The following is a 26,498-nucleotide window of genomic DNA, read 5'->3' on the forward strand; positions in this document are numbered from 1 at the left end:
GAGTCTGCTTTTCCCCTAAAAATGGTTTTAAGAAAAATAATATGACTACAGATATTGAAAATTCAATGCCATCTGTGACTTCGGATTTTAAATCTTCAGAGTGAGGGTAAAATTGAAATAAAAACTACATACAAAAGAGATATATATGTAATATACAAAAATTAGGCTTTTTGTAATTACAATATTTATATAAAATATAAGCTCAAATTTCTCTAAACTCTATTATATATCCATTTCTTTCAAAAAAAAAAAATGGCTACATGATGCACTTTTTTTTAATATATTAATGAATAGAAAATGACTAATTTTTTGTCTTATTTTGTTTTCACCATTTTCGGTTCGAGTCCCTCCTTGAACCAAGACTCGGAGCTGCGGGTGTCTAAATAATATATAAAATAGTATTTTATCATTAAACAATATTTTTATAATGATTTGGAGTTCCTAAACCCTGTTTAAACATTTTAAAGCTTTTAAAAGTTTGTTTAACTTTATTTTAGTTTCTTAGGAAGGACCAATCCGAGTTGCCCACGTAGAACCAGTGAGTGACCAATTCGATCCATTGGTCCTTTTTAAAACACTGCTGATAAAATATTCAAAAAAAATAAAAAACAAATAAAACTCCCCTAAATTATGCTAAGGGTGTGCTATGAGACATGAAATATGGCTAAGGGTGTGCCATTAATCATCCATAATGCTGAATAATTTTTTCTCGAATTTTGTGCATTGCTTTTAGTGTCCAATGGTGAACTTGTTATAGAAAAAATAGACGTTTCATAATATACATTTCATATTTTTAGTGCAGTGCAAGATGATCACAATCGACTCTTAGAAGGAAAATTAGGTAATGTGCAAGAAGATCACAATCGACTGTTAGAAGGAAAATTAGGTAATGTGAGATGTGTTATTGATTGAACTCAAAGTTTCAAGCAAAATATCTCAAACATTGTAACACACTTTATTTCGTCAGCTTTCACATCTAATGGTTAAGAATAATTGTTACTTTTATATAACTATAATAGATGGTCTCATTGTGAATAACCTGGGCTTTAACAGTAGTATTGTCAAGCCCCATAATAATGTCTCATATTCCATTCTCACCAAAGGATCAAGGCCCAAATCCCCACTTACTTTACTACTTCAGAAAAAGAGCCAAGGCTTAATTGGTTAGCGCTCGACAATATGCAACGCTACATCCTTGGCTCAATTCATACAAAGGGTCGTGGCCCTCTCTGGCTCTCCCTCCAAAAAATAAAAAAAATAAAAAAGATGGCCTCATAGTATACAATACCTAAGAATAAACAATCTTATTGTAAACAACTATATATTTTCAACAAAAATATAGGAAGTATAGTATTGGATTCTATCAAAGGTTGGGGTTAGTAATGGGAGTTCGCTTGTATCTTCTCTGTGAGCCAAGGCCCGTGACTTGTGGGGTTGCCTTCCGAATAAGGATAGCAAAATAGATAAAATAGATAAGAACATCCCTCAAAAATATGACAATGCCTATCCTATCCCAACTTTGCTGGTAGTTTTAATTATCAACTGAATCTAAGGAAAACTCTATTGGCAAATAATTAACAAAAAACAGAATATGCTTGCTCAAAAAAAATAAAAGAAAAGACTGCCAATTTTACAATTAAATGTGAAAAATAATAAAGCCTAAATTTGCCTCTAAAAATTGGACATCCTTTTCTTGGGAGGAAGTATTTCGTTTTAAAATCTAGCCCACCATTTTTAGTGAAATATTATAACCTAAATTTGAAAAATTAACAAATCTTAAACTTACCTCTAAAACTTGGAAAGAAACACGTGCATGTTTTTGTAAATGTTGAGGTTTGTATAGAGCCGAGGCTCTAAACAATCAAAATAAAGCGGACCTTCAAATAGTGTAGAGAAATATGGTTTCAATTATGGAAATCTTTGTAGTAGCTTTAAAATATATTTTTATTTTTAATTATAATAAAATTTACAATTTTATAAATAGTGTAGATCCAGCAGATCTATGAAAATTGAAAATCTTAAAAATTGACAGTCTAAAAATACGTTACAAGATGCACTATTTTTAAAACTTGAAATCCATTTTTTTCATGTACATGCATTTTGATGTTGAGATGATCAATTTCAGGATATTTGATCATCAAAACAACTTCTTTTTATGAAATTTTTAAGTTGCACTCTAATTTGACTATTTAGAGCCTTCGCTCTACACCTCTCTTGAGAGTTAAATGTCAAACTAATAGTTCAGTTCACATCCAAATTTTGGAGTTTCTTTTTTTTTGGGAAGTAATGCCTCCATCATAGCCTCAAAGAGTGAAAGTAGAAAACTGAAGTTACCCCTAATAAATTGGCAATGTCTAATTGGGTCCTAAATCTTGATGAATTCACTGTCTAATTTCTCAAACAAATCTCCAGCATATTCGTTATACTAAGGGAAAAATTTTTATTGCCATCTTGGTCAATGCTTAAAAATCTAGGTTAGAGATGAGTTATAGATCTAAAGTTTTATTGTTTAATAATCTCGACCACAATAATCATGAATTTAAAGGAAAAACATCATTGGAACGTGATTTTCAAGTTATAAAATGTCCAAAAGTAGAGTTTATAACAATTTAATTTTTGAGATTTCTAGGTTTTAGATTTCACCTTTTATAAATTGAACCGATTCTATTCAACCTTAAGATAATGCAATTTAACAAAAAAATAATAATTTATTTTATCGAGTATACCATATGGATTGAAGCTAGTATACCACATGGATTGAGGAGATTACATGTCTAAAAATTTAAAAAGTAATCCTCGGTTTTGCCCAAGTGATTAAATAGACAAAATGCTCCCTCAGGAGCCTGAAATCTTTTGACTTTTCCCTTGCACTATGGGTTGCCAAAATGAGAATATTGAGAAGGTGTTTTTTAGGGAATTATCAGTATTGTAAGGGTAAAAAACGGACAACCGTTATCCGTTTGCTCTGCACCTCAAGCGATAAAACCAGGTGTACCGTGCACTACATGCAAATACCCAAAACAAATAAACAAATATAACAATCAATTTCAACGCATTTAACCTATTTTTCGCGTGAGAAAAATTTCCGCACAAGAAACAACCACCATCTCTCTCTATAAATATAACCCTAAATACTTCATTAACACACCACAGTGCACGCCATGGCTTCTTCTCCTTCTCAAATAACTTCTCCAGTGAGTAAAGTTATCAATCTCACCTCTCTTTTCTTTTTTTTCAAATAGATTTCCAGTCCATTTTTCATATGTTGGGTTTTTTTTGCAGGTTTGGCTTTTAACCAGAGTTTTAATCTTGGTTTCGGCCTTTTTCGCGGGAATAGATGGCCGGAAAACAAAACTTTCCGATGAAGGTTTCACATACTTTCAACCAAGATGCCGGACCCACGTCGCGTCACTGACTGATTTCGGAGGGGTGGGCGACGGAGTCACGTCGAACACGAACGCTTTTCAGGCAGCGGTTTCTCATCTGAGCCAATTTGCGTCCGATGGCGGTGCGCTGCTCTACGTTCCTCCCGGAAAGTGGCTCACCGGGTGCTTCAATATCACCAGCTTCTTCACTTTGTATCTTAACAAGGATGCGGTTATTCTTGCTTCTCAGGTTTTTTATTTCTCTGTTTTCTTTTTTTTTGTTTTCTTTTTTTTATTTGGTTTCTTTATTATAATCGCTTTCTTTTATGGTCCTTATTTTTGTGTATTTTAAATTACTTTTTTCACTCTCTGTTTTTTCGGGCGCTGTATTTGCTGGATCCCAATGGTCCTGTGAATTTTTCCGGCGATGGTTTATATTCTGCAGTAAGAAATGACGGGGATACCCCTGCCTTCCATGTTAATGACATGGTTTCCTTTTTCTTGGGAAAAGTTTATATAGAGCCAAGGCTCTAAATAAATATTTTAACTAGAATAGGAGGTTTTGATACTCAAGATGCATGGACATGAAAAAAAAAAAGAATTGCAAGTTTCAAAAATAGTGTATTTTGTAGTGAGTATTTGAACCGTCAATTTTCAAGATTTTTAAGTTTTCATAGATATGTCGATTACACTATTTTTAAAGCTTTAAACTTTATAAATAAATATAAAAATATATTTTAAGGCTATTACAAATATTTTCAATATTAAAACCACATTTCTCGACACTATTTGAAGGTAGGCTCTATAGATCAAACAGTAAGTAGTCACTCAATTTTAACTTATTTTCATGAAGGGGAAAGCTCTTATTTTCTTATAGTAGGTATTCAATGGATTGGTTTTTGTGTGCTTTATTTAGTTAGATATAGATAGTGCTTGCTATGATTAAATTTTGGGGCAATCTTTTAAAGTTTGCACCTTTATTAATGTTGAATAATAACTCTTTTTGGGTAATATTTTTGCATTAACCTAGTTTCTAATATTTGCAGGGACATGTTTATACATAGATTATTGATTGATATATATTTTTATTTCCTTTTAATTATTGGGAGCAGGACATGAATGAGTGGCCGATAATCCCTCCTCTACCTTCATATGGGGTGGGAAGGGATACCCCTGGCCCTAGATATAGCAGCCTCATCTCAGGCTTCAATCTCACTGACGTTGTCATTACAGGTCTCTCTCTCTCTAATTTCCTTTTCAATTGATTATTATCTTAATATTTTGTTATATTTTTTCTTCCATTTTTTAATTTCATCTTAACGGCTAATCATGTGTAAATGTTGAATGAAGATTATTAAGAATATTATGCTTCTTAACGAGTAATTATGAGGAAGATTATTAGAAATATGCTTTTCTTAGACAGTCATAGGCTCGGCCATGGGCTGGGCGGCCCGGGACCAGGGCAAAACAAAATTTTGATTTAAATCCAATCGATTCGAGGGTATTTTGATCGCAAAAAAATTTAAAAAGATGGGCTTTTGTGAAGAAATCCGGGGGTATTTTGATCATTTTATGGGGCTATTTTCGTCATTATCGAGATAATGAATAAAGTCTCCGAGTGTGGAAATCAGGGATTTGGTTTTACTTAAGAAAAATGACCAAACGTAAAGGAAGACCATACACAAACGGTTATATACATCATGGGTCCGTTAATTAGGGCGGGCCTGCAATGGACCGCACTGGAAAAACATAAAGGAAAAATAGCTTTGGCCCGGTCCTCATGGCTCTAGCATAAACCCAGTCTACCTGTGGTGGTGGGCCGGCCGACTTGCACACCACATTTTGTGGCCCAGGCCGCCTGGCCCATTCCCCCATTATTGGGTAGGGACGATAAACGGTCCTTCTTTATTGTTAGTACTTACTCTCTCCCATCGTGGATGTATTATTATACACCACAGGTGTATGGTGAACCCTCGAAAACAAAGACACCCTAACTGAGCGATGAAACCATAGAATTGCCTTTATTCCCAAAAAAGTGAGAGCCATCATCTAGGGAATGATCTCTCTCTGGATGATTGATATCTCTTTTTCTCTTTCACTCTGGTAATTGTGACCAATGTTATCAAATTCGTTTATCTTTGGCAAAAAATGTTTAAGCTTTTGGATTTTAAGCATAAACATAGATCGAAGCGAAGGGAAGCGTGGTACTACCATTTTAAGGTGTTTCAGTCAAAAAAATAAATGCTTATATAAAATATTTTTTAAAATTTTTTTAAAAATTTTTGCCATTATTTTTATATGTTAATATATAATTTATTTATATTAAATTTTAAATAAAAAAACAAAGACAACCCCAAATTTTCCGAAGCACCAAATTGCTTCATTTTTTTTTTTTTTACCAAACCGATCAAAACTGTGAAGCAAATCTAACAACATTGATTGTGACATCCTTGGATTAAAGATAAACGGTCTTACTGAATACAGTCTCATAATATTTAAGAATATGAATCTCAGGTGACAATGGTACAATTGACGGTCAGGGACAAATGTGGTGGCAGAAATTCCGCCAGGGCGCCCTCAAACACACAAGAGGTTACCTTATTGAGATATTGTTTTCGGACCAAGTCATCATTTCATCCCTCACCCTCATCAATTCCCCTTCATGGAACGTCCACCCCGTCTACTCCAGGTCCTCTTCTCCCTCTCTCTCTTTTTGAATGTTAAAACTAACGATAAGGATTGAACTCAGGACCACTTGTTAAAACTAACGACAAGGATTGAACTCAGGACCACTCATAAAGAAGGGCCGGAATACATAACAGTGTGCCTTTTAAGATCTCTCTCTATAGTGACATTTTTACTTCGCATTGAAGAGTGTGTGATGATGTTGAATTTTGTTGCAGCAATGTTATTGTGAAAGGCATCACCATCTCTGCTCCTGTGACTTCCCCCAACACTGATGGTATCAACCCTGGTGAGCGTCTTACAAGCCTCCATGCACTTCACCCTAATTGAGAGGAGCTACCCACCTCTCTCTCTCTCTCTCTCTCCCCACTTGGGCGTGCAACCCATCCATCCATCTTAATTTGAAATTTGTTTTCCATTCCCACCCCAGCTTACTTAAGCACATTTCCATGTTCATTCGAGTTTATTCCGTCAGGGCGATTATACTATAAAATTATAATTTTTTCAAATTCAATGTGGTCAAAGTGGGGTTTGAACAAAATCTTATAAAATTTGAACAAGGCATGTCCTCAAAAAAATTAAGTTGGATTTGAATTTTAGAAGAAGCAATAGAGGTTGTCATTTATTTCTTTAATGAAGTTGGTGGCTAGATTGAAAAGGGGACATCCTAATTTAGTCTTAAAAGTAATCATCAAGTCAAATTGAAACCAACTCACGAGAATAGGCTCTAGGCTGAAGCTTTCATAGTGGAAGGTTTGGGCTAAGTAAATCCTGACTTGAACATTGAAAAATAAAAATAGAATGGTACCCAATAACGAAGGTTTATGCTATGCAGCAGGGCTGCTCCAATTCACCTGGGTACAGGTACAATATCCACCGTTCATCATCGTGTATGAACGGTGGATACCCTTTTGGCATGAATCTTATTTTGAAAAGTTAAGGCCCTGTTTGCAAGAGCATTTGAAAGGGAAAACGCCTTTTTCTCCACCCCATTCAGGAGTGAAAAAACACTGCAGCATTGTCTGATCCACTCTTCACGGATGAGCCCATTTTCTAATAACCCCTTTCTTAGTGGAGCAGTTGGGCTGTTCAAAGTAGTTAGACCTACCCACCTTGACTTTTAGTCTCTCTCTCTCTCAAAAGTGTAACCTGTTGGCCACCCCTACAGACTCGTGCACACACGTCCGCATCGAGGACTGCAACATTGTCTCGGGCGATGATTGCATCGCGATCAAGTCAGGGTGGGACGAGTATGGCATTGCCTTTGGAATGCCTAGCCAGCACATAATCATCCGCCGCCTGTTCTGTGTCTCCCCGTTTTCTGCTGTCATCGCCCTGGGAAGCGAGATGTCTGGTGGGATCCAGGACGTCCGTGCCCAGGACATCCAGGCAGTCAACTCTGAGGCTGCTGTCAGAATCAAGACCTCTCCCGGCAGGGGTGGCTTTGTCAAAGACATCTATGTTAAAGGAATGAACCTTGAAAACATGAAGTGGGTTTTTACCATGACTGGCTCCTATGGGTCCCACCCTGATAACAAATGGGACCCAAATGCATTTCCGGTTGTTTCTGGAATCAATTACAGAGATGTCATCTCTGAGAATGTCACCATTGCTGGTAAATTGGAGGGTATTCCAAAGGCTCCATTTGGGGATATATGCATTTCGAATGTGACGATAGGAATGTCGCCAAAGTCGAAGAAGAAGAAGCTTCCATGGAATTGCACATACGTGAGCGGGACGTCGAGCGGGGTGACGCCGACACCATGCAGTCTTTTGCCGGAGAGCGGGTATGGTGATTGCCCATTCCCGACGGATAGGGACCCGATCGATGACGTTGAGTTCCAAGCATGCTCATCAGCCTCTTATAGGCATAGCCATACTCATCCCCTGATTTATTGACTAATATATGAGTGCTTGTTGTGTTGGAGTCATGGTGTAGCTTACCCAACAAAAATGGTATAGCATTCGACTAAGGATGCTGCCTTTCTTTCCCTTTTTCCGTCTTCTGATATCTGTTGAAGCAGTGGAAAAATATTTATACAAATGACATGACATGCAATAGGAGAATGGGATGTGATACTTATCTCTGATGGATGCATAAAAAATTGGAAAATTTATAGAAAAAGCATTGTTTCACTTTTGTGACTTCCTTTTAATTCTACTTTTTTTATAATCACATAACATATATTTATTTTATTTTATTTTATATATTTGGTGATTCATTTATTTTTAATTTTTTTAAATATTTATTATGTGTGCAATGGTGATAGTTATGAACATACTCTATTTGAGCTTAAACAATTGTTTTAAAAAGTAGGTGAAATTAACATATGCTTTATGCTCTAAAAAAGAAATAGGAGTATTTTTCTCTAAATTTGTCTAGAAAGTTCCACAGAAACATAATTATATGATTGAGAAAATTAAAGATCTAGGTCACGGAAAGCAGCCAAAATTAAATAAATAAATAAAGAGAGGGAGAATGTTTTCTCTCTCATAAGCTAATGCAACAATTGTGCTGAGGATAATTCTATTGCTTCACCTCAAATTTGATAGCATCGCATTTTGTTTACCACTTGTTGAGGAATCTACTGATCTATAGAAGATAAGGTGTTCCTTTTTCTTTTTCAAACTCGCTAATTTATTCAATTGAAAACCAAAGGCAGTGTCCTATGGTACTTGGATTCTGCATTCTTCAATCTTGAAAGGTCCCATAGAACCTAAGTTTAACAAATCTGAAAGGATTATTAGCATCACTTGCAATTTCCTGAATTTCCTGTAACTCACAGTATTTAAAAAAAACAGTTTAGAACTTGAAATAGCTTTAAACTCATTTCTGCTTAAGATCAATTACTTAGTGATAAACAAACAATGAATTATACACGAGTTCTGCATTTTCAAGCTTGAGAGGTAATAGAACCTACCATTACCAAAGCAAGAATGATCAAATGGCATCACTTGCAATTTTCTGAATTCCCCATTACTTATTTCCATAAAGAACTAATTGAAACTTAGTTAAAATAGGTTCCAAATTAATTTCTCTGCTAAGAGAAATTACCTATTGTATAAACAAAAGATGAATTATCTATCCTACAATAATTGGTTCCGCATTTTCAAGCATGAAACGTCATAGAACCTGATATTATCAAATCCAGAAGTTTCACTGCATCACGTTCAATAATCTGTAAGATATAGCTCCTGATTAAGATCAGTAATTCATCATATACATGAAGATAATTTCTCCAAGTCTAAGGGACTGAAGTAGAGTTGTTCTCAAAAGCATTACCTCTTCATATCCGAAACTGAAAAAGGCAAGTCACACTTTACCGTACACAACTTCAAGAACTTATCTGAATAAGCAAAAGAAAATTACAAGGCTTACATCTTCCATTTCATAACTGAAGTTGTGCTACCCATCACCCTTCATATGAGACGGACCAAAACCTGCTCATGCTACCCAGTATACAACAAGCAAAGTAACTACTCCTGTCCCACATCATACAAAGAACCAATTGACAGGCCATGTATTGCGCCACAAATGAATTGATAAAAGGAAGGTCTTAAACTACTCATATGAGTAATAAATGCAATTGTGAAAAAGAATCAAAGAATCAATGGTCATGCCACACTGCTGCACCAATCACTTCTGTGTTATTCCACTGGTTAAGCAACCCAGTGATGCCCTTTATAGGCCAAAGCTGATAATGAACTAACACTACTTGCTATGGCTTCAGATCTGGAGAAAATTTCAAGGATTCCTCCCAAACAAGCTCCTTAAAATCTTCTATCGTTAATGGTAAATCGCCAAAATCAGCACTCAAAGGTGAGGTGCATGTTGGTTCATCGCTGATGTCATGTAGCTTTTCCAAGTATGGGTGGGCCAATGCCTCATCACCTGCTTAAAACATGACATTCACTAGTGCTGCCAAACTTGAAAATACAAAATAGAAAACAAAAACATCACCAAAACTTCAATTCTTAAATGTGAAAGTATACGGCACTCAATGGACTAAGAAAAAACACAGTTCACTGAATCATCACCGTCAGAAGAAATGAGATACAGTGAAGAAAGAATGGGTGGATTTCCCTCTCACTCTGACATTTAGTCCACTCCCTCTCTATCACTATCCATTCTTCCACCATATGGTGATGACATCAGACTATATCTCTGCATAGTCCATTGGATTATACTATCTTAGAAATTCATAAGATGAGAAAGCCAAGTACATGTGATGCGCTTATTTGGATCAAAGACCAGCATTTTCTCAACCAAGTCAATGGCAATCGGAGGTATAGCTGGAAATCTCTGCGATAATTGATGCTTGGGGAAATGTAGGATTTGTCGAACATATCTTCGGCGTGCTTCATCAGTTTGTAAGAACCAGAGGCTTGATTCATCAGGTGATCCAAGTAGCTTTTTTTGTTTTTGCATAAGAATAAAAAAGGTAGGGTATCAGACCACAATTCATTTGAACTGAATATCATATCTCAAGTTGAAACATGTCTTTTAGAGTTTTACCTTACAAATAAGCTGGAGTTGGTCGGTACTATTGGCACCTGGAAACAAATGTTTTCCAGTTACCAATTCCATGAATATACAGCCAACAGACCAAATGTCAACTGAATAAGTATATCTCGGGTAACCAAGGAGTAATTCTGGTGCTCGATACCAAAATGTCACCACTTCTGTATTCATAAGGGCTCTTGGAGAATTAATCCGCGCAAGTCCAAAGTCGCATATCTTAAGGGTACAGTCAGAACTCACGAGCAAATTTGAAGGCTTCAAATCACGGTGCAAGACATTGGCCGAGTGAATGTACTTCAATCCTCGCAACAATTGATACAAGATATACTGCCAAATTCAAGTCCAAGCATCACTCACCCAAATTTTTAATTTACCAAAAGATATAAAGAGTCTATAGTAACATATGCAAACGTCAGATAAACAAAAGGAAAGATATAATAAGATTTCTGGCTGGTTCTGAAATGGTATGAAAAACATTCCAGGAACTAAAATGAGCATGCATATCTTAATGATACTGAAAAAGAAAAACTCCACGTGTGCTGCCCCAACAGTTTGCAACAAGAAAAATGTGTTCTAGAGATATCTTTGTTTCCAATAATTCCTTCGAAAGTATTTGCAGCTAGTATTTTTTCACATTGAAATTTCAAAGAGAACATGAAATAAGAAAGTGAGGTTAATTTACATGATGAAGTCACAGCTTACAATAGGTTAATGATCGAGTATGAAGTCCCTATGTGTTCTTTTTAGATTCGTAGAGATTGACACTTCAAGTTGACTGTCAAAAGGGCAAACCATCTCATCCACATCATGCAGTACTTCATGAAACACATTTAACTAGGATGGATACAAACGCACACGAAATGATAGTTTCATCCAACTCCTGCCTAAACCAGTTGAATAGTAGTAGTAAGATCTCCATTTCTGTGCTCATACCCCAAACTCTGCCTAAATTTAGTTCATTCATCTTCCATTTTTCAAAAGGGCCCATACTTCATTGTTTTCTAAATTCTTTATATTATTTTTTTCCATCAAATTTGATAGAGAAAAACTCTAATCTGGATTTGAAATTTAGGTTTCTGCTCCTGAAATCCAAACCTCCAAACCTATCTTCACATAACAAGAGTTACGTGACCACCATGTACTGTAGAAAAGTTGAGGATGATTGATCACAACAAATTGAGATAACGAGAAATGTGAACTCAACCAAAATATACTATAAGCCAAACAAATATGGAAGTGTTAGCAATCTCTGTCCACTTGGACTGAGCCGAGTCACTCAGGCTCGGCAAAAGTCAATGTAGCAACTTGTGTGCGTGCTGTAGCAACTCGACAAGTGCTTGGCAGACTCGGCACGTCTGTCACAACTCACAAAGTTTGATTGATTTTCAGAAATATAAAGTAAGCAAAATCCAACTTCCCTTTTCCTCATTTCTCTCCATTAAAGCATAAGTTCGAGCCCAAATTTTGGTTGTAGTCCATAGATTAGATTTGAGAAAAAAGTGGATTTTAGGGAGATCGAAAATGTCGACCTAGCTGTTGACCGAAATGAAAAAGTTGGGATCTCTTTGCAACAATAAATCGGTCATGGATGAAATTTGTTCCCTAAGCCTGTTTTTGGGTTCTTCATCAAATCATAAGTTGCTTTCTCACAAACAACCAAAAAAAACAAAAACAGTTTTTATTTGGGATTTACTATTAGCCGACCCCAATTAATTGGGAAAAGGCTATAATGATGACGATTGGGCTTTACTATTCACCCTAAAATTACAATAGCTTAGATCAACTATATCCAAAGGCGATTCGCAAATCTGGTTTGGGGGTTTCAATTTTGAGGTGTTTTAGGATGATTTGAATGGTAGAAAATTATAATATCCCTCAGCGTTACATAATATTGTCACATAATTTCAATGGGTACAAAAGCCAATAACATCCTTTTTTATCATTTACTATATTGTATATGTTTATTTTATTTTTTCCGTTCTCTGTATTTCTAATATTTTTCCCCATTTTTTCAGGAATTTTCAGCTCTACTCGGCCAACTCCATGAAAACTCAGCAAGTCAACGTGGTACTCACTGAACTGACTCGCTCATGGAGGGCCCTGAGTTCCACCCTGAGTCCAAGTTTTCTACCATGAAATATGGAAAAGCATGCACTAAGTCAAAAGTGAAGCAACCATAAATGGAAGGGTCATAACAAAGACCACGAAAGACTCGATACAACAAAGACCAAAGACCACTAAAAACTCAATACAATAAAGACCAAAGACCACTAAGACCCATAAAAAGGAAGAATATAAAGGACATCATTGATGTCCATATCATTGTAATCGTTGCTTGTTTTCAGGTGATAGTCTCTGAATTCATGGCATGCAAGTTAATGCATGTCAACCTCCATCTGTTGGTTACAGCCATAGGACACCAGCAGATCCCAAGAAAAAGACACTAGTAGATCTCTAAGTTAACTTACACTCCCTCTAGAAATGTGGGTCAAATATGTTGATAGAGCGGTAACAAGGCATATGATATAGTCAAAATAATCCCACATTTGAACACTTAAATTTAGATCATGCATGGCGACCATGCTTTCATCATCAGAAAAATATGGTTGTAGGGGTACTATCAGCAGAAGCAATCAAGTGTCTGCTTCAGGCTAGAAGCTTAAAGGCCCCATCCTTTACCATAAAAGTAATAAAATCACAAACAGAAATGGAATTGTTTTGCCCATATTTCTTGTTGATATTACAACAGTTTCCACATCTCTACGTAAGATAATGGTCAGAGAATGTCATTCTAGGATCTCAGGTTAAGAAGATACTTGTTTTTGTTGTTGTTGATCAATGATTCAAAATGACAGTTTTGGTTTACTCAACATGACATTGATGTAGCTTTACTGAGGAAAGGCATAAGGGAGGGGAATGTTCAGAACATCAGATTTTCGATGACTTATCATCATCATCAGAGCCTTTTCCTATTTGGGGTCGGTTATACGAATCCCGGTCCACCATTTTGCTCTATCAAGGACCATACCCTCAACACGACCATTAGTCTCTACATCTATCCTCACTACTTCCAACCATGTTCTTTTGGGCCTACCCCTTGCCTTTTTAAGCCTTTCACTTGAACCAACTTGCACCTCCCAATAGGTGTTGCACCTAACCTACGTTGTACATGGCCAGCCCAATAAGTCTACTTTCTCTCATCTTATCGCCTATTGGAGCCACATGTAAGTTCTCCTTAATATATTCACTTCGAATTTTATCCCTTCTTGTACTGCCACTCATCCATCTCAACATCCTCATCTCAGCTACACTCATCCAATGGGTATGTTGTTTCTTGACTGCATTCCGCTCCATAAAGCAAAGCTAGTCTCACAGTTGTCCCATAGAATTTTCCCTTCAAGTTCATTGGTATACGGCGATCACATAAAACTCCAATTGTACATCTCCACTTGCTCACCCAGCTCTAATTCTATGTTCGACAACTTCCTCAATCTCTCCATTTTCTTGGATTCTCGACCCAAGTTATCGAAAGTGCGCTCTTTTTGATATTTTTTAGCTGGCAATCTTAACTACTTCCTCATCTTTGTGCCTATTATTACTTAACTTGCATTCCATATATTCCACCTTATTTCGGTTAATTTTAACACCTTTAGATTCTAGAGCATTCCTTCGAAGTTCTAACTTTGAGTTGACGCCACTTTGGATCTCATCGATCAAAACTATATCAACCGCAAACAACATACACCACGGCACCTCATCTTGTTGGTGCCTAGTTAAATCGTCCATAACTAATACAAAGAGGTATGGGTTCAATGTTGACCCCAGCTGTAGGCCAATTGTTACTGAAGACTTACTCATCCTCCAACTAGTTAGCGCTCCCTTGTACATATCTCTCATCAAGTCGATATAATATCTAAAGACTCTTTTCTTTTCTAACATCCACCAAATTAAATCTCGAGCTACTTCATCATAAGCTTTCTCTATATCAGTAAAGACCATGTGGAGGTCTTTTCCCTTCACCCTAAACTTCTCAATAACTTTCCTAAGTAGGAAACTAGCCTCAATTGTTAACCTCCCTGATATAAAACCGAATTGGTATTCTGATACACTAGTTTCATGCCATAGTCATTGCTCAATCACTCTTTCCTACAACTTCATAGTGTGGCTCATAAGTTTGATCAGATTCTCAATGACTATAGAACTTAATCTCAGGCAATGGAGTCATGAATTTAAGCTTCTACAGCAGTGTCTTCCCCCATTTGATCATCTCTTTGACATCATACTAGCACATGCAAGTTAGTTTATGATACACTAGTTTCATGCCATAGTCATTGCTCAATCACTCTTTCCTACAACTTCATAGTGTGGCTCATAAGTTTGATCAGATTCTCAATGACTATAGAACTTAATCTCAGGCAGTGGAGTCATGAATTTAAGCTTCTACAGCAGTGTCTTCCCCCATTTGATCATCTCTTTGACATCATACTAGCACATGCAAGTTAGTTTATGATTAATAACTCACCTAGTCAGCAACATTATCCATTTATAAGCATTGATTTTCATGTGGAACAATCTTCTCAATTTGTCCATCCCTAAAGCAATCAAAATTTCACTTCTCTATTTACAGAAGAACCTTCCATCATCTTTATCTCATCAATGTTGACCTGTGGGATCCTGCACTCGTTTCTTCCATCATGGATTCATGAGATTTATGTAATTTACACAACACAAGATTTATTGTGGGGATGTATTTTTCAAGTATAGATGGATCCAATGCTTTCCTTATCATATTGGTATCTAAATACATCGCGACCAACATGTTACAAAAATACAAATTGATGCTAGTGATGGATTAATTCCACCTTGGCCAGCTCCAAGTTGGTCATGCCGAGCTAGGAGGGTTGTGTTAGATAGGCAGCCAGTTTTAAACTTTACCATATCTTATTCATGAGTCCTGAAGGGCACGGCTATTCATGGAGCAAAATGGCGGAATAGGATTCAATGTCTTAAGCAAAGTCACTTGCAATGATTTGATTGCCCACACCACTCTAGGTCACTAATCAGAATGGGTTGGCCAAATACAACCATCTTCATATCTCACAAATGGCTAGATCTATAATGCTGCGTAATGAAGTTCCCACAAAACTAATGGACTGATGCTTTTTTTTTGTAAAGTTTTCTTTATTATTAATAACCTTCTATCAAGGATTTTTTATGGTGTACCTCCTTCCTTGCTTATGCTAATTTTAAAGGTTTTAAAGTGTGTTCCTTCACAGGTGCAGCTGGTTGAACGACCAGTATGCTGGCATGGTGGGTTTGGTTATTATAACCTAGTCCTCTTGGATAATGAAGCATGCTTTACTCAAATTACGTTTTTAATGTCAAATTTATTTGCATAATTTTTTTATTTATATTACAATTTATTTATATTTATTTAATATCAGTATGTTCTAAAAGGGCTAGGGGAAGGCCCTAAGGGCATGGAAGGAAGTTGTGAGAAGAAATATAGTAACTTATGATCTGACTGAGGGTATGACCCATGATAAAGCGGAATGGCAGAACAAAATTCATGTAGCCGACCCTAAATAGTTGGTATAAAGATCGGATGATGATGCTGATGATTTACAATTTCCATAAAAGTATCCTATATCGAAGTGAGGGGTGTATTATGTCGACTCAGACACATGAGGCATATACAAGAATCCATGCATAATTGTATTACATTATAAAAATGGTTTCATTGTACAAATGACCCTGTATAAACAATTCTTTTGCTGTCATGTCAAAATCCCTTGCATATGTTGGGCACTGACACCCATATACATATCCATGAAATTCTAGGTACTGACAATATTACTACCCAAAAGTGGACATTAAACCAAAACGAAGTTTTCTAGTGATGCAATGCAATCACTTTAGGTTACACTTGTCAGCAGCATGCTCGTAATTCTACATTCAGTCAGCATAAATGCCTCCTATTTCCCTGGGAAGCTCATTCAACAATATCAATCCTATTACTTGAATCATTAGTTGTCTTCATCAGAAATAGTGAAGCTCAAGAACATGCTTCTTTTATAGAAGCAAAGTCCAGAAAGGAGGATTACCTGCCTGATAAAAATAATATTCAATTTGTGGTCCCTAGCCCCAAAAGTAAACTTAATTGGGTGCACAAAGATGCACAAAGGGAAGTAATAATTTGATGGAACTAAATAAAAATTTATGGCCAGCAAAACAAAATTACATGCACAGTATGAATTAGAATGAGAAATTGAGAAAAATAGTTAAATAGACACAGCAAGAGCAACCTTGCCAAGTCTCAATTCATTGGATTGCATAACAGACAAACATAAGCAAACGACACTTTCCTTCATGGAGAGTATAACATGATGTACATAGGGAACAACCATCTGATCTTAATTAGATAGAGAGCCATAAGATTTGTAAATTAATGAAGGTGGTTCTGTGGATTGAAAAAACTCAATAGGACGTGATTTCACTCTTCTCATGATATCAACAGACAGGCAGGGGAAGTATGTGTAATAAAGTGCAGCATAAAAGTCTTTATTTACAAAAAATTTCACAAAAGTATATCGATGTTTATGATATCATTATCATATGAAGAAGTGAAGAACCACAAAAAACATTCAAGCCCAGAATATTATATTAAACAAAACATTTGACATGGGCCCCTGGGAGCTGAGCTATTATCTTAGCTTGGAATTTGAATGATGTTCTCTTCAATTTTCTTATGATAACAAATTCTAAATTGGATTTTGTTTGTAAAGATCACATGACATGGTGCATAACTGTAGTAATCCAGCTGAGATAAACAAAATAAAAGCAAGAGAGGAAGATTATCTTCTGTCCATCTTGCAACAAAAGCAAGATTGGTGATCTACGATAATTAACCTTCATTATGCCAACATTGCATTTGTTGTGAAATGAATATGACACTTTCTGCATAACCCATATAAACTGCACGGATATTAACTTAGGCAATATTCGGGCAACGAAATGCGATAGACTGCTGTATCCCAATTTTAATTGTGACGGATCACCGAATAATAGAAGATCAAACTAGACGCTTTAGGATAACTTTTAGGTAAGTGTACGAGGCTAAATACAAAACCATGCCGACTATTACTACCGAGTTGTCATGGATACAAATCTTATGACTTGGACAATCTTGTGGTGATCAGCATCACCATCCGATCATCAATATATATAATTTAGAAAAAATTTGAATGATGGTTGGAGATATTTTAGAAAATCCATAAAAAGAGGAAAATAAAAAAATGGGGAAAATGAAGAAAAAACTCACAAATCATTGTAAAGAAAAAGGGGAAAAAAGAGGAAAAAATCACAAATGATTGTAAAAAGAAAAAAGAAAAATCAAAATTACAAACATTTAATTTTCATACATTGATTCCTTATTTTTATACATTTTTTACTGTTTTTTTTTCTTTAGGTGGCTTGAGTTGTACTCGACTTGGCAAGGAGCCAAGCCCGAGTAGCTCTGCCGTGTTCTGCAACATCGGTTTACAACTAACAAAGCACAAAGAACTCATCTGGACCAACATGCACATTGGAATTGAACCAATTTCAAAATGTAACAAGGATGTGCTACTCAGAAAAAAAAAAGATTAACAAAAAAGCGTATAAAGAGCAGAATCAATAACTAAAGCAGAGACTAGAAAAGAACAAAAATAAGAGACCAAAGGTAGCATATTTGATACCAATAAACTAAAACAAGTTAATTTATTGGGGAAGACCTTAAATTCCAGCCCAATTAGAAATTAAATGTTAAAGAGGATATTCACATACCAGTCAGTAGGTTAAAGGGAAAATTTGTGTGTTTGGTTTGGGGAGAATACCACTTGATGCCATTCAGTGAGAGGCTCGTGTAAGCTGAGGACCTGATGAAGATCAGTTTCCATGAGCTCGGATACAATGTACACGTCGTTGAATTTCTCCCTCTGCGGCGACCGTATGATATCTCTGATCCCGATAATCTAGAGAGAGAAGCAAATAAGCAAAACCCATCTCTTGTTTGAATAGGAAAGTGAGCAGATGCTCAGAATTTTCACGATTTTTGGAGAGAAAGAGAGAGAGGGTGCTTACATTTTCATGGCCACTAAGATGGGCGTTGAGCTTAACTTCCCGATATGTGAGCTTGGCACGAAGTCCGTTTTGAAATGCATTCTCAATCTTCTTGATGGCAACTCTTATCTGTCTTTCTGAATCCATGGCAGAACTGCATATTCATAAACCAGTAATACTGAGATATTTTTTGCCATTTCTCAACCGCAAAACTAAGTCCGAAGGGCTTCTTTATGGAAGAGTCCAAAATTAATAAATTCTGCATAATATATGGAAAAAAAAAATTTATATAAGGTTGCGTAGAGCTACGGATTTACCTAAAAATCGATCAGACAATTGTAGTTTTAATGTTGAAAAACCTTTTAATTGATCAGCTCGACATCGAGACTTCTGATCATGAAAAATAAAAAGATTTTAAGTCTAAAAAATAGTGCATTTTACAACATATTATCTACATCGTCCATTTTCAATATTTTCATATGTTTATATATCTACTTGATTTTAAGTATTTTTTAAATTTAAAATTTTATAATTAGATATAAAAATAGATTTTGAAATAGAAAAAATTTTATATAGTGCCGAGGTTCTAAACAATCAAATTCGAGCCTACCTCATAAATTTCATTAGAAGATATTGTTTTGATGCCCAAATATCCTCCAATTCATCTTCTCGATATCAAGATGTATGGACATAATAAAAAGATAGATTTCAAATTTTGGAAATAGTGTATTTTGTAATGCACTTTTGGACCGTCAAATTTCAAGATTTTCAAGTTTTCATAGGTCTCTTAATCTACATTATTTTTTAAGCTTTAAACTTTATAAATAAAGATGAAAATATATTTTAAGGCTATCAAAAATATTTCTGTTATTGAAACCATATTTCTCGACATTATTTGAAGGCAGGCTCTAATTTGATTGTTTAGAGCCTAGGCTCTATACAAACCGCACCCTTTGAAATAATCCTAAAAACATTTTCCATCAAAATTATGTAAGATGCACCTTATGTCTACAGCTACGAATGCATCTGTATACCACCTACACCCAATATTAATATGGGATTGTATACAAAGAGACACTTTTTTTTTTTTTGGTTACAAAAAGATCGCAATTACTTCAGGTCATTAGATACCAAATCGCGTGGCTTGGGATAAGTCATGAAGTCTAAATTTATTTTTTTTTGCACTTTGAATATATTCAATGGCACTCTTACAATCACCAAATTTGAAATTTTAAAAACAAGAGTGATTGTGACCTCATTGTGTAAAGAACAAATGTTTCATGTGGGTTGGACCGTATTTCTATAATATACATTTCTACAATATGCAGTCCAGAGGTCTAAGCATCCATCTTAAAGATGGATGCAAATAAGTGGTCCATCTAAAAACAATTGTAACTAACAATCGAAATGTCTTTTTGATATAATTATTATTTTAGTTTTCAAAAAAAAAATTCATGTTCATGATCTCCATGTTAAAGATTATATATCCTCCAAAAATTAGGATCAAATTATATTTTGAAAAATATATTTATTGCCAAGCCCGCATATTGTACCCCGCATTTCTACAAAACCGCATCCTTTACGTATTAATATATTTTATAAGTTATTTAAAAGGTGTCTTATGCTCTCTATGTATAATTTTTCTTTAATTCATGGTTTTTTTAAAAGGAAAAGGTTTCTATACTTCACCCTATCATCCAGCCGTCCAATTTTGATCAAGAGTGCCACTTACCGTTTGATCTTAGATCCGACATCTCAAAGTATTTTATTTTTAGTTTTTTTATACAAATTGAATGAATATGAATTTGATACGTGTCATCTTCTCATTGGGGTGTACCTATAAAAAATATTAAAAATATTTTTAAAAAAAATATAATGATCAAAATACCTTTGTACCTTTTATTTTATTGAAAATATTTTTTTATATTTTTCGCTAGTGCAAGTTTAATAGAGGATGGGATGTCCAAAATTTGGTGTGAAAATAGTTTATAGAAAAAAATTTAAAATAAAATAATGTAGAGATTTGAGATTGTGATTGGGGCAATCTTAACCCGCCATTCAAAATGGAAGGTTGGATATGGAGAAATATATAAGTTTCATGCTGTAGAAAAAACATAGAAAGCTTGCCCTTTTCTAAAATCTTCTCTCCTCTTTTGATATCTCGACCACACTCACAAATCTCTCACGTACACTTTCGTAACGAAGGCTGAGAAACTTCTGGGTTGAAAGGGAGAGGAGATAAAAAAGAGAAGTTAGAGAGAGTGCGGTTAAACAAGCATAGGGCTAGTAATTTCGGTACCAAACGGCGAATAATTCTTTCTTTACACTGAATATATATATAGAATTATTAAGTTTAAAGAAATTTCTTTTAACTTAGCCATAATAGAAAATGAAGCTGATTTCATTGTAGGGATTTTTCAATCGTAGACAATAATGGAATTGAGGATGGAGTTCCGGTCAATCAACCCAGTTTTTTTTTTATTTTTTCAAATTTGGTTAATCCATTTTTTTATATTTTTTCAAAATTTGGTCAACCCACTTTTTTATATTTTTTCAAAATTATTCATCGATGAATTTTCATATTTTTTTAGTCGTTTTAGCTCTTTTTGTTAGTAGAATTGTGCTTTAAAGGTTAGGCACGGTCTTACTTAAAAAAAAAAAAAAAGAAGGTGGTTGACCAAATCTTTTGTATTTTACCTAAAAGTTTTAGGGCCATATGCAAATCATTTTTTTAATTTTTAAAAAGAAAAAAAAAAAAAACTAATCATTTAATGACATTAGGTCCACTAGCGACACCGAATCCACGAACAAAAAAAACTCGACAAAAACCCTAGCCTCTTATCATTCCTTTATCTCTCTCCAAAAACTCGACAAAACCCTAGCCTCATATCATCAAACGAAACAAAACCAGACTTCCAAGATTCTCTGCCTCTCTCTCTCTGCTGCAGATTAGCCATTCAAACGAAACCAAACAAAACCAGATGTCCAAGATTCTGGTTGACAGTAAAAGCTGAAAAACACTATGAAGAAGTGGTGTAGACAAAGAATTTTGTTCCAAAGGAAATATCAGAATTATGCATGACCTTCAATCTCTCACAAAAGAACTGAGAACTTCTCTCTCTCTCTCTCTCTCTAAGGCAGAGTCGCCATTCAAATCAAACCAAACAAAACCCAACTTCCAGGATTCGTTTAACAGTAAAAGCATTCGAAGAATTTCGTTCAAATTTAACCAAGCCTCAAAGGAAATAGCAGAATTATGCATGATCCTCAATCTTTCTCAGAAAACAACTGAGACATATATCAAAAGAATAACAAAGCATGGGTACATTTCCTGTGCATAAGCAATCGAGACAGACAAAGAAACAGAATTGTACAAGAGAAAGAGAAAAAGAAGAGGGAAAACAAGAAAGAGAGATAAAGAGATGGAGCACAAACCAGACCATGCCATAAGCCCCTTTTCCTATGACTGTGAAGGGAGGGATGTACTTTTCTGGAAGCTCAAATACTTTGTCCTGCACATTGTGTTTAATGTACCTCACAAGACCATGATTAATGTACCTCACAAGTACAAGGCCACGATCATTTATGGCTTCTTCTCCCTCTTTTATGTGCTCCTGCAACGAACCAGAAGGACCAACCTCCTCGTTCCCCATCACATCGTGTTTTCTGTGCTCCTGTAACAAACCAGAAAAACGAACCACCTCGTCGCCCATCGAAAACCCTAGTTCTCACATCGTGTTTTCTGTCTACTTCTCTCTATATGTTCTGTTTGGTTGTTTTTTTATATGTACTGTTATGTTCATGAAAAACATAAACAATAAACAGGGAGAGGAGAGGGTTCTTGGTTGCTTCTCTATATGTACTGTTCATGAAAAACAAAAACAGGGAGAAGAGAGGGGAGAGAAATGAAGAGATTGGGATGGTTGCTGAGAGGTTGATAAAAGCGTTATTTTTCTACAGCTGCCCGTTAGAGAGAGAAAGAGAGAGTTGTTAGAGAGAGAAAGAAAGAAGGAGAGATTCAGTGCAATAACAGTAGAGAGAAATTCATTGCGATAACGGTTTAAGTTTGTTAGCTGATTGGATGGATTTTGGCCTTGCCAAAAATTAAATTGCCAAATGGCTCATCCATCATGGGTATTTTTTGCCATTTCATTTCATGCATGCAATATGTTTTCTATTTTTTAAAGTCATTTTAAGGTGAAGAAGGGTTTGGAACAATGTCTCTAATGGCTCAAGAGTATTCTCTTCATTTTTTTTTGGAATGAACCTATAATTTATTTTTAGATAATGTTATTAAAGTCATTTTAAGGTGAAGAAGGGTTAGGATCTATATTTCTAATGCCTTCAAGGGTATTTTCTTGAAGCTTTTTGGGATGAACCTATAATAATATTTTTTAATATTTCAAGTTCTCATGATTGACGTAGATGCCTTCTTTTTTTTCCTAACATGCCCCTGATATGGATATGATAGGTATGTAGCACTAGAAAGTACTATGGACATAATAGATCCACAATGGTTCTTGTGATTTTTGAAACTGCTGCTGACTTGCTAAGTTTGTAGCGGTGCAAGGTGCTTCCTCCCATCTGCACCACTGCAAACTTAGGAGGTTTGTAGCACCATCTATAGTGCCCTCACTCTGCATGAACCTTGAACACTATGGACCTAAAAGATCTGTAGTGGGGGGTATATTTTAATAATAAAAAATAGGAGAAAAAAGGGATATGCACATAAATTTTGTAAAATTAAGGTATTCTTGTAATTTTAAGAATTTAGACGGTTATGAACAATAATTTCTCAATTTTTTTTTTGAAGGCGGGCCTTCATACATCCCATGAATAATGGGCAAGTTTTCTATGCTTCCCCTCCAGCATAGAAGTTCTATCCTCCCTCTTATCCAACCGTCCATTCTGAATGGAGGGCTAAGATTGTCTCAATCACATTGTCACGTCTCTATGCTATTTTATTTTTAATTTTTTTTTTATAAACTATTTTGACACCAAATTTTGGACGTTCATTCCGCTATTAAGCTTGCACTAGCGAAAAATATAAAAAAATATTTTCCATAAAATAACATGATCAAAGTATCCTTGAAAGTTTCAAAAGGTATTTTGGTCATTATATTTTATCGAAAAATTATTTTTAATACTTTTTATAGGTGTGCCCCCAATGAGACGATAGCACGTACCAAATTTCATCTTCATGCAATTTGTATAAAACAACTAAAAATAAAATACTTTGAGACGTTGGATCTTAGATCAAACGGTGAGTGACTCTCTTGATCAAAATTGGACGACTGGATGGTAGGAAAAGGATAGAACTTCTTTGCTGTAGGGGAAGCATAGAAACCTTTCCCATGAATAATTACTAGAAAAATGTGTAAATTCTACCAAGATGATCCCAAAGAACACGACCAAGCCCTCCACTAATAGGGTTACCAGCTAAACTTCCATAAAAAAATTTCCTCTAATCCTTAGGTTGTATGCAGTGAGAACACTACCTTGACAAAAGAGCCAAAGAAAGGCCTGAATTTTATTTGGAACTAGTAGTGATCAAACCTTGTTAACATCTTATCCGCCTTAATATGTCATTATAAGGAAATTTGTAGAGGGAAGTAACCGAGAAAGTACTTGTTAGGTTTGGTTTCCAAATAATGCGATCATCCAAATTCAAAGAACAATAACTAGCATATAGGAGTTTCAATAACTCGAGAGTTTATTTACAACCTAATCTGGGATACTTTTTTATAGCGACATTGGATATTCCAAATAATTTGGTCCTATTCCTAGATTATGAGGTCTGCAATTGTAGCCTCTGGAGTATACACTGTTGGAAGAGTTAGAGAATTGAAATCTTAGTTGGGAATTACCAAGCCATCTATCAAACTAGAAATAAGTGTCCCTACTGTTTCCAACAATGATCTTGAATTGCTGAGGAATATTAGCTTGCATCTATCAATGGACTTCCATAGATGAGAAATTTAGGATCTATCTTTGAGGCTCTTTATGAATATACCTCTCAAATCATCACTATATTTGTTTCATAATATCTGATTCCAAAGGCTTTGTCATTGTAGAGCACACCTAGGCCACCATTTAGTGAGAATGGCTCTATTCATAAGTTTAAGCTTTCTAAACCCCCTTGTTTCTTGGAGCCATTGCCCTATCCCATCTAACCAGAAGGAATTTTCCTCTTCCATTTTACACATAAGGCAAACTTTTTCCTCTTTTCCGTAGGTTATTTGTGGTGAGAACACCACCTTGACAAGTGAGCCGAAGAAAGGCCTGAATTTTATGTGAAACTAATAGGTTATGGTCCATCCGCCTGAATCTATCATTATAAAGCAGTTTGTAGAAGGAGGTGAATGAGAAAGAGCCTCCTCGGATTGGTTCCCAAATGATGAGATTATTCATATTTAAGGAACAATAACTAGCATTTATGAGTTTCAATAAGTCAATGAGTTTGTTTGCAACCTGATCTGGGAAACTTTTATAGCAATATTGGGTGTTCTATATAACTTGTTCCCCTTCCTGGATTCCAAGGTCTGGAACTGCAGCCTCTAGAGTAGACACTTTTTAGAAGAATTAGGGAATTGAAATCTTACTAGAGAATTACCAAGCCATCTATCAAACTAGATATAGGTGTCCTTACCATTTCCAACAATTCATCGTAAATTGTTGAGGAAAATTAGCTTACATTTATTGACGAACTTCCATATATGAGAAATTTATGAGGTTCTTTATGAATGTACCTCTCAAATCAACACCATATATGTTTCACAACACCTGAGTCCAAAGACTTTCTCATTGTAAAGCACATATAGACCATCATTTATTGAGAAGCATTATGTTCAAAAGTTTATGCCTTTTAAAGCCTAGACCTCCTTGTTTCTTAGGAGCAGTTAGCCCATACAATCTAACCAGATGTTATTTTCTATCTCTATCGACATTTCTCCATAATAAGATTCTCAAGGGAGTGAGCAATTCTAGAAGGCGTTTGAAGAACGGACATATAGTTGATTGGGAGGTTGGAGAGTGTAGATTGAATTAAGGTTATTCTGCCCCCACATGACATCTATCTTATCTTTCAAGTATCCAATTTCTTGTGACATCTTTCCATAACGGGATCACAAATAGCTCTTAATGGTCTCTCCTCTATCATAGGCAGGCCTAGATACATAGACTATTTTTCGATCTAGCAACCATTGATATTGGCAAGTATCGATACTCTGTTATCCCCTCATGAAACACCACACAAAGTAATCATATGTTAACGTTCATACTGGAGAACACCTCGAAGCATCTCAAGAAAAGGCATCGATTCCATATTTGGTCCTTTGAGGCATCGCAAAATAATAAGGTATCATCTATGTATTATAAATAAGATATAAGCAAGCCACTAGAAGCTGCCATGAAGCCCCTCACTGAGCCAGCGTGATTCATTGAAGAAATCATTTGGCTCAAGAATTCACCCACTAAGGTGAACAAAAAGGGAGAAATGGGGCCCCCTATCAAAGAACCTAGAGGCTTGGAAGAACCCAATACTTCTTCCATTACCAGAACTGATAGAGGGATCAAAGATAAACATCCATTTATTCATACACTTCGTTAAGACCTGAATCCCATATGCCCTATAATGTTCGAAAGACGCATTAATCTATGCAGCTGTAAGCTTTTTCCAAAATCAATTTTGCAAATGATTCCCATACTTGCTTCTCTCTTTTCGGAGTGAATGCACTCATGTGCCAAAAGCATACTATCTATTATTTGTCAACCTTTAATAATCTTTATTGAGGTTGGGAAATGATCATATGCAGCACCAATCGCAA

The 26,498-nt window shown here is 35.5% G+C and overlaps 2 protein-coding genes across 2 annotated transcripts; one reads left to right on the forward strand and one right to left on the reverse strand.

Moving 5' to 3' along the window:
• The first annotated feature begins 3,146 nt into the window (after positions 1-3,146).
• LOC18424413 (putative polygalacturonase) lies at positions 3,147-8,186 on the forward strand. The gene is made up of 6 exons (XM_006829000.4): positions 3,147-3,194; positions 3,283-3,615; positions 4,478-4,598; positions 5,880-6,054; positions 6,269-6,339; positions 7,219-8,186. The coding sequence occupies exons 1-6, from the start codon at positions 3,162-3,164 to the stop codon at positions 7,947-7,949; spliced, it is 1,464 nt and encodes a 487-aa protein (XP_006829063.1). The 5' UTR covers positions 3,147-3,161; the 3' UTR covers positions 7,950-8,186.
• Positions 8,187-9,314: 1,128 nt separating this feature from the next.
• On the reverse strand, positions 9,315-22,706 carry LOC18424414 (mitogen-activated protein kinase 13). The gene is made up of 6 exons (XM_006829001.4): positions 22,108-22,706; positions 18,694-18,826; positions 18,447-18,584; positions 10,567-10,899; positions 10,275-10,461; positions 9,315-9,942 (listed from the first exon to the last, which is right to left on the reverse strand). Exons 1-6 carry the CDS (start codon positions 22,383-22,385, stop codon positions 9,770-9,772), a joined length of 1,242 nt encoding a protein of 413 aa, XP_006829064.2. The 5' UTR covers positions 22,386-22,706; the 3' UTR covers positions 9,315-9,769.
• Between the last annotated feature and the right edge of the window lie 3,792 nt (positions 22,707-26,498).

This window comes from Amborella trichopoda, chromosome 9 (genome assembly GCF_054954075.1).
Source record: "Amborella trichopoda isolate Santa Cruz 75 chromosome 9, AtrichopodaSantaCruz75HAP2 v2.0, whole genome shotgun sequence".
In the NCBI taxonomy this organism is placed as follows: domain Eukaryota; kingdom Viridiplantae; phylum Streptophyta; class Magnoliopsida; order Amborellales; family Amborellaceae; genus Amborella; species Amborella trichopoda.

Bases quoted from the DNA above. Each gene is read 5' to 3' on its own strand.
- LOC18424414 (XM_006829001.4), bottom strand. From the start codon at position 22,385: ATGGGCGACGAGGTGGTTCGTTTTTCTGGTTTGTTACAGGAGCACAGA. The intron at 18,585-18,693 runs GTAAGCACCCTC...TTCTCTCTCTAG, and splicing joins ATCTTAGTGGCCATGAAAAT to ATTATCGGGATCAGAGATAT. The intron at 9,943-10,274 runs GTACTTGGCTTT...TGTTTTAAGCAG, and splicing joins TCCAAATAAGCGCATCACAT to GTGATGAGGCATTGGCCCAC.
- LOC18424413 (XM_006829000.4), top strand. From the start codon at position 3,162: ATGGCTTCTTCTCCTTCTCAAATAACTTCTCCA. The intron at 3,195-3,282 runs GTGAGTAAAGTT...TTTTTTTTGCAG, and splicing joins CTTCTCAAATAACTTCTCCA to GTTTGGCTTTTAACCAGAGT. The intron at 6,055-6,268 runs GTCCTCTTCTCC...ATTTTGTTGCAG, and splicing joins GTCCACCCCGTCTACTCCAG to CAATGTTATTGTGAAAGGCA.